Genomic DNA, 7772 nt, shown 5'->3' on the forward strand with positions numbered 1-7772 from the left:
CCCAAGCAGAGCGGAGGCGCTGGACCCAACATGCACCAGCAAGAGCACATCAGTGAGGAGGCAGCGAAGATGGCAAAGATCCAGGGAGGACAGGGACCGGACCTGGAGATGGGCACACCAGTGCAAGAGGTGCGTCACACAAGAGCTTGGAAGGAGAGATTGGACAGAGACTGATGGTGTGCAGCTGCTCGAGGAAGACAAGGAAGCACAAAAGAATGCACCCCAAGTGCTCAAGGACAGCATCAAGGCCGGCGCACAACACCCCAAGCCCTCGCAGACTCGCTCATTCTCGACATGTGCTCGCAGCCGCCAGGAGGAATTGAGCACCTCCAACGAGAGCCCCTTCGACGAGGCCATTGTCGCAAACACAAACTTCGGTGCGTCTGAACTCGCTGTGCCTGCCACTCCCGTCACCACCACCCCCACTGGCCACAAGTTCGGCCTGCCCACTCTGCCCTTGCCCAGCAATGCACACAAGGACTACCGCTACGACCCCGTCGTGCGCCAGTTCACAAACCTGATGATGCAGCATGGCAAGCTCAGTGTCGCTCAGCGCAACATGTCCACCATCCTGACACATCTGCGCACGCAGTCTCCTCCAAACTACAATCCTAGTAGGCCTCTGCTGCCCGGTGCTCGTAAGTGCAACCTCCCACAAGCTCTCCTCATTGTGTTCTTCAGCTAACCATCATCTCCTTCTACAGCCCCACCATCCCACCTTCCTTTGAACCCTGTCCTTTACCTCACACTCGCTGTCGACAGCATCGCCCCGCTCTTGCGCATCCGCTCGCAACGTGGTGCCGCTGGTGGTGGTGTCGCTTTGCAAATCCCTGTACCATTGGGTCTCCGCCAACGCCGTCGCACTGCCTTCGAGTGGATCCTGGATGCTGCTTCCAAGCGCAAGTCGCGTGGCAGTGGACGTGACATGTTCGCTCTGCGCGTTGCCGAAGAGATTGTCGCCATCATTGAGGGCCGCAGCTCTGCTTGGGAGAAGCGTACCGGTATCCACAAGATTGCCACTACTGCCAGAAGTAACTTGACCTTTGGCAAGACTGGTTTGAGAAGGTAGACGATCGGTCTACAACCCGGACCTTACAAATGCGAAATGAAATTCGTCCTTCCTTTTTCTCACTGAATCACATACCACTGTACTTTACTTTTGGACCATACGGACCTGTACAATATCCTCATTTTTTTCCTTGTACATCTCTGAAGCATAGAATCCATCTGCTGCCAATATGCATATGAATTCGAGTAGTTCTCATTCGATTCACTTGTAGCACGCTTTACCGTAGTTGGTCCGCACTCTGCAAGCAAAGTTTCCGACGCTTCGCAAAGCATCTTCGCATCTTGCTCGTCGCGTTCCTCGTTCCCACTCCACACCCCAGTGAACCGTTCACGACATGCAAACGCGGATCGGCAACACAACACACACGATTGCCATATGCCGAGCTGATTCGAGGGCGGACGCAACGAACCGCGAATTGTTTCTAGAATAGCTGGTCGAAAAGACGGTACAAAGCCAATGAGCTGATCTACCTTTTCCCTTTTGCCAGCACCAAACACAGAAAGCAGTAATTCTCTCCGAAAAGCGGAGCCCCAGACATCGCGTACCCCGCAGGCCCTATCTGGGGACAAGAGTTTTTAGTCTTGTCGCAGTCAACAGCTCAAAGTCAGGTACACTGCGACTGCCGCCTTGACTCGGCGATGAAATGCGCGCGGGGCTACTATCTTGGTAGGTACTAAGATCTGGAAATGTGATCCGAAGGTCAGTAACATACATAAGAAAGCGTAGGTCTTTGTCTTTGCGGAACAATCATCTTTCTTTTGCACCTCACAATCCATCCTTCCTTTCTTTTCCTTTCTATATCCTTATCCAGCAAACCACACCAAACATGGCCACCACATTCCCCAGCAATCCGGCCTTCAACAATGTCTTCTCACATCTGTCCAAGAATGCCGGCTTCGAAGATATTGCGGCCATGGCATTGGTAGGCGCTGCGAGCGCTGCGTATATGTTCAAGGGCACATTATGGGACAAGCCGGATCCGTATCTCTACAAGTGGTTTGAGAGACCTCAGGAGTTGATGGGTGGAAGGGCTGGTGCGCAGCAGACGAGGAATATTGCTGAGAAGTTGGAGGAGACGGTAAGTGACTACCCCTTCCGTGAATGCCCATGTACTCTGACCTTTCCTGCATAAGTGTCCCGCACACTCGCGAGGTTGGATCTATGGCAGTCAAAAGGCACAAAGTTTTTGGTTTCCCTCTGGTGGGCCACAGAGAGAGCGTGTATGTGCTTCTCTCTTTGCACAGTGACCCAACTACCAAAAACATTGTATCTTTTGACCGCTTGGAAGTGGCCGCGCTTGGGAGCCGGAGCTTGTTCTTGTCACGACTCTTCTGCCCCTGAAACGACAGCTTGCTAATGTATTCTAGGGAGCCGATATGATAATCTTCTGGGGCAGCCAGAGCGGAACAGCACAGCGTATGGCGAACCGTCTGGCCAAAGAGTGTCATCAACGCTTTGGTGTCAAGGCTCTTTCCGTGGACGCCTCGGATTATAGCCGTAGCCGTAGCCGTAGCCGTAGTGCTATAGAGGGAGTTAAATACTCTACTCCGTATACCCTTACTAATGTTATTTGTAAGGAGACTACTAGAGCTAATAACGACAACCCTTAGCTTTCTACTTAGAGCTTTAGTTATACTAAGTACACTTAGTAAAGCACTATAATACTCTAAGGAGGTAGAGACTATATAATAGGAACGATATACATATAAAATAGTATTAAAAGCAAACGCGATTAGAACTAATTTATTATAGGGGTAGGTTAAGTATATAGTAGAAGGAGAAGCTATATAGAGTATAGTAGTATTTAATAGGCTATCTATAGTTAGGTAGTACAACTAATAGGTAGGTTTAATAATAGGACATAGCTTAAAGAGCTACTAATATAGAAGTAGCATAGGCTATATAATCCTTTTCTAGTAGAAACTTAGTTCTATAGCTTACGTAACCCTAGGTAGGGTTACCCTATTAGCTATAGCACTTATTATAGGTAAGCGCCATAATAGTATCCCCTCTTTTAGGTTAAAACTCTAGAGAAACGTTTATTAGGTCTAGGCTTATTAGGGTAGCGTTAATAGAAGTTTCTAACTAGCTTAGTAGCGTTCTCTAGGTATTCGGCGGGCATAGTAGTATAGTCTATATAGCTAGTCCATTTAATAGTGTAGTAAAGGTAAGGCTTCTTCTTTAACTAGCGGTCCTAGTATAAGTTAATAATCTCCTTAACTTTCTATTATTCTACGCCCTCTACTTTAATAGGAGGTAGTAGTAGTTAATGTTATCCTAGTAGAAAATCCTTAGAAATAGGGCGTAGTAGGTTTAGGTTAAATATAGGATGTACCTTTATAGTTATAGGTAGTTATAGTTTATAGGCGTAAGAACCTACTATTTGTTTAACTATAAAGGGTCCTAGGTTCTTCTAGTTAAGCTTCTTAGTTAGGCGGAGAGTCTATATATTCTAGGCATTTAGCTAGACCTTTTCTCTAGGATAGTACTAGTAGGTAGGTCTTCTTATCTTATTAGTTTATTCTTCCTAGTAGGCTTAGGTAGTAAGTATCTTAGTATAGTAGAAATTATAGATCCTTTACATTTATTTAGTGAATAGAGTAGCGTCTCTTATAGTAGGGCGATCTCTAGGGCGGATTAGCTTAAAACCTAGTCTAGTAATATAGTTTAGCTCTAATTTAAACTATAGTCCTTAGCTACTACTAAGTACTACTAAGGCCCTTAAGCGCGTACCTTATAATACGCCTTATTAGCTAGTTTACGCTTACGCTCCTTCTTCTCTCTTTTATATAATAGTCTCTAAATTAAACTACTATTATTATAACCCTTATTATCTAGGTTTAAACCTATATAGGGTAAAGAAGGGTAAGACTCTTATTATCTTAGACACTTAGCTATTACTAGTAAACTTAGTAGAGGATAGCTAGTTAACCTAGTTATCTTATAGGTAAGACATATAGGCTTATAGGTACTATTTAAGGATAGTATTTATCCTTTTAGTCTATCTATTAGATTTAGGGTGCTAGGTAGTTAATAGTTAGGCTCTTATATTTAGAATTTAGTAGAGGTACTATAATGGAATCGGAGTTACTATATACTATAGCCATTAATCTTAATAGTAGTACGCTTAGGAGCGCTAGTACTAGTAGCCTTATACTTAACTATAGGGAAAGGGTTCTCGCTAAAGACACCTTTATAGTAGGACTAGTAAGCTAGTAATAAGGCCTTAAAACGGCCGTTAGTAGCCTTACTACGAGTAATAAACTTCTTCTCTATAAATGTATTAGAACGGTACTATAACTAAGGTAGAACCTATATAAACTAAGCTAGTAACTATTAGGGAGAGTAGTATAGGCGTCCTAAGCCTTATTAGTAGTGTTAAACGTAGGCTTTAAGGACTCTAAAAGGGGGATATAGTATCCCTATTAGGTAGCGTAAGCCTTATAGTATATAGGAGGTAAGATATAGGTAGAGTAGTCTAGGAAAAACGTTATTAGAATAGTAGCGTAACCTATATAAAATAGTAATAATATACTATACTTAGTAATACTAACCTTTAGAGAGTAGCGCTTATAGGGATAGATATTACTTAGACATAGTAAACGATTATTAGAGTATAAAGGTATATAGTAACGTATAAAGTCCTACTAGTAATATAGTTACTAATAGTAAAGACTAATCGATGCCCTAAGTATTAGTGTTCTTAAAAGTAAAGATATACTTATATATGCTAAGCCTTGCTTAGAGGCTTAGGCTTTATCGTAGAGGCTACCCTAACCTCTCTAGTAATAATTATCCTATCCTCTATATAGTTATCTATAACTAAGAGGCTAATAGTTGGTGCACTATATATGGCTAGCATATAGTACGTAATGCGTGCTTTACTTATAGTTACCTCGTATATAGCTCGTAGGGGGCTTGTATAGGGGGAGTAGCGTCTACTTTACTTACTCCTAAATCTAGCGTCGCGTTATATATAGCTAGAATCTATAAAATTGTCGCGTCGTATATACGTCGCGTATAGGCTCGCTTCCCTAGGCTTTACTAGAGTACGCTCTAGCGTTGTAATAATAACGCTATTATCTTAGTAGTCTATACTATAGCATAATATATAGAATTTCAAATTACGCTAGTAATTCTTCTTCCTATTAGCTTCGTAACATCTACTTAGCCGCCCTAATACTTCTAGTAAGTAACCCTTCCTAATGCTACTTATCCTTTCTAATATATGCGCTGCTTACGCTAAGCATATATTTAATAGTTTCGACTTTTTTCCGCTTATAGAATTAGTTTATCCTAACTATATACGCGTAGCATACGCGTAGTATATACGTTAACCTTACTTATCCCCTCCTCTAATAGGCTTACTCTATAAGTCGCTTACGCACCTTATACTAACTTTTAGTAGATAGATCTTACTATATTAAACTTAGACCTTACTCGTTTCGAGCGTAAGTCCGTAGCTTGTCTACGTAAAGAAGAGGCTCACTATAAGGGCGTATCTAAGATAATCGCCTTCCTTATACCCTATTACCCCCTTTACCTATACTTTACTAGCGGCACGTATAGTTCTAGCTCCCGTTATAAGCCTAGCACTCTACGTAATCCGTTCCCTAGTCCTAGATCCTAGTACCGCTATCGCTATAAGGCTCCTATATCTGTCTATACTTCTCTAGATGTACTCCTTATTAGTACTCTTATAGCATCTACTAAGTATATATACCGCATCCGTAAGGAGTTACTTACTCTATCTCGCCCTCGCTAACCTAACTTTAGTAGTAGTCCTACTTTACGCTACTATCGTACTAAGCGCTTATTATTACCCTTCGAGGACCTTATAACCCCTACTCGTCGTAGTCGCGCCGAACCTACTTCTAGCTCTACTCGTACCTTACGTAGCGTACGTTTTAGTAAGACTCCTATTAAAGACTAGCTTACTACCCTATACTACTACGTTAAGGAGCTTTCGGCTACCTTACCTAGCGTACGCTATATACCTACCTCTCGTAACGAGGAGGACCCTACCCTAATATCTAGAGGTACTAGTAGCCTAGTTAACCCTACCTTAAACGCTAGCTCGCTATACGTTCGCCCTAGTCCTACTAACGACCCTAATACTTATAGACGTACCGACCGCGCTACTAAGGAGGACTACCTTACTACCTTAGAGAGAAACTAGCGTAAGTACGACCTTTTACGCCGTTACTCCCCCTACCTCGGTTCTACTAGCTACGGTCGTAACGCTACCTAAACCTATACTCCTAAGTATATCTCGCTTACTAACCGTACTCGCCGTCCCTACGTAGTCGGTCCTAAGGAGCGTAAGCGCTATTACTACGACTTCGAGGCCGCTACTAAGGCTAAGCGCCTTATCGATACTAAGGAGTTAGTTAAGGAGGAACGTCGCGCTATAGAGCGTAGTAGTCGTCTTTCCTATAGCGACCCTCCTATCTTTAATCTACGCTTACATTCTCGTTCGCGCTTACCCTTACTAAACTTCCTAGCTAGTTACGCCGTTAGTATTGTCGAGGTGCTCTAGGATTTTATATGCTTTCGATGTACTTAGTACCTAAAGGCTACTAAGATTAGTAAGTTCCTAGTACTACCCCTATACGATACGCATACGCTAACATTTTTCTTAGACGCCTATAACGCTTATTATAAGCCTAGCATGTCTAAGGTATGCTAGCGCTACGCTAGTAACCGTTATAAGTATATCCCTCTATACGCTATCTTAACGCTATACTTTAACGACGTCGTACGTACTAAGGACGCCTTACTCCTTACTAAGTACCGCTAGTCGTTATACCTACGTACCTACGAATTAGTTATCTAGCGTACCCTAAGCGAGTTCTATAACCGTTGCCGTTAGTATAGTAACTCCTCGACCTAGCGCGTTAGTAATATTGCTATCCCTTATATATTTAACTATAATATAACTATAGACGAGATTATGCGCCGTAAGGCCTTAATTAAGTCGTAGCATATACGCTATACCCTTAAGGTAGTAGCTACTCCTCGCGAGCGCTATTCTCGTAGTTATTCCTATAGTAGTAGTAGTAGATAGGGTCGCTACCCTCGTCGTAGCTCTAGCCCTACTAGTATCTCTCTAATAGAGCTCGACTCTATTAGGGGCTACTTAGATAATAGCTACTCTAAGGAGTAGGTCTTCGGACCTACTCGTTAGGTACGTACCTAGTACGCCCTAACCTCGCTTAGTAAAGACCCTCTTATTCTCTTCGCGCTTCGCGTAAGAGTTTAAGAGCCTCTACTAGTCTTATCTTAGTAGGGTTAGAAAGTTCTAGTCCCTATAGTTAGGCTCCTATACGGAGTAACTTCTTTAGGTAGTAAAATTAAAATTTGTTATCTCTATATTCTACTTCTCCTCCCCTTCGTAGCCTTTTATGTCTTCGTAAGTCTATCCGCGTACGCTAACTCTAACTTAGGTAGCTACTAATTATAGTCCTCCGACTATCCTACCTATTTAACTAAGTAAGAAACCTTACCGCCCTAAGTGCAGTCTTCTAGGATCTTTTTAATCTCCTATTCCTATTCTCCTTTAACTAACTCTAGTACCTAGAACTCTAGCGCCTCTACGCCTTCCTACTATACGTACGGTTTAAGAAGCGAGATATAGAATACTTTATAGACTTAGTACTCGTTTAGTAGCGCTAGGCGGTACGCCTACGCTCTAACTACATCT

At 42.9% G+C, this 7772-nt stretch overlaps 2 protein-coding genes across 2 annotated transcripts; both read left to right on the forward strand.

Moving 5' to 3' along the window:
* Positions 1 to 30: 30 nt before the first annotated feature.
* Positions 31 to 1421, forward strand: M438DRAFT_324535 (ribosomal protein S7; the record flags this gene model as incomplete). The annotated part of the gene is made up of 3 exons (XM_029903060.1): positions 31 to 129; positions 185 to 638; positions 705 to 1421. The coding sequence occupies 3 exons, from the start codon at positions 31 to 33 to the stop codon at positions 1067 to 1069; spliced, it is 918 nt and encodes a 305-aa protein (XP_029757816.1). The 3' UTR covers positions 1070 to 1421.
* A 474-nt stretch (positions 1422 to 1895) lies between these two features.
* M438DRAFT_338017 (uncharacterized protein) lies at positions 1896 to 2657 on the forward strand (the record flags this gene model as incomplete). Its single annotated transcript, XM_029904066.1, has 3 exons — positions 1896 to 2147; positions 2437 to 2584; positions 2647 to 2657. The coding sequence occupies 3 exons, from the start codon at positions 1896 to 1898 to the stop codon at positions 2655 to 2657; spliced, it is 411 nt and encodes a 136-aa protein (XP_029757817.1).
* Between the last annotated feature and the right edge of the window lie 5115 nt (positions 2658 to 7772).

The sequence above is a fragment of the Aureobasidium pullulans genome, assembly GCF_000721785.1.
Source record: "Aureobasidium pullulans EXF-150 unplaced genomic scaffold scaffold_18, whole genome shotgun sequence".
In the NCBI taxonomy this organism is placed as follows: Eukaryota; Fungi; Ascomycota; class Dothideomycetes; order Dothideales; family Saccotheciaceae; genus Aureobasidium; species Aureobasidium pullulans.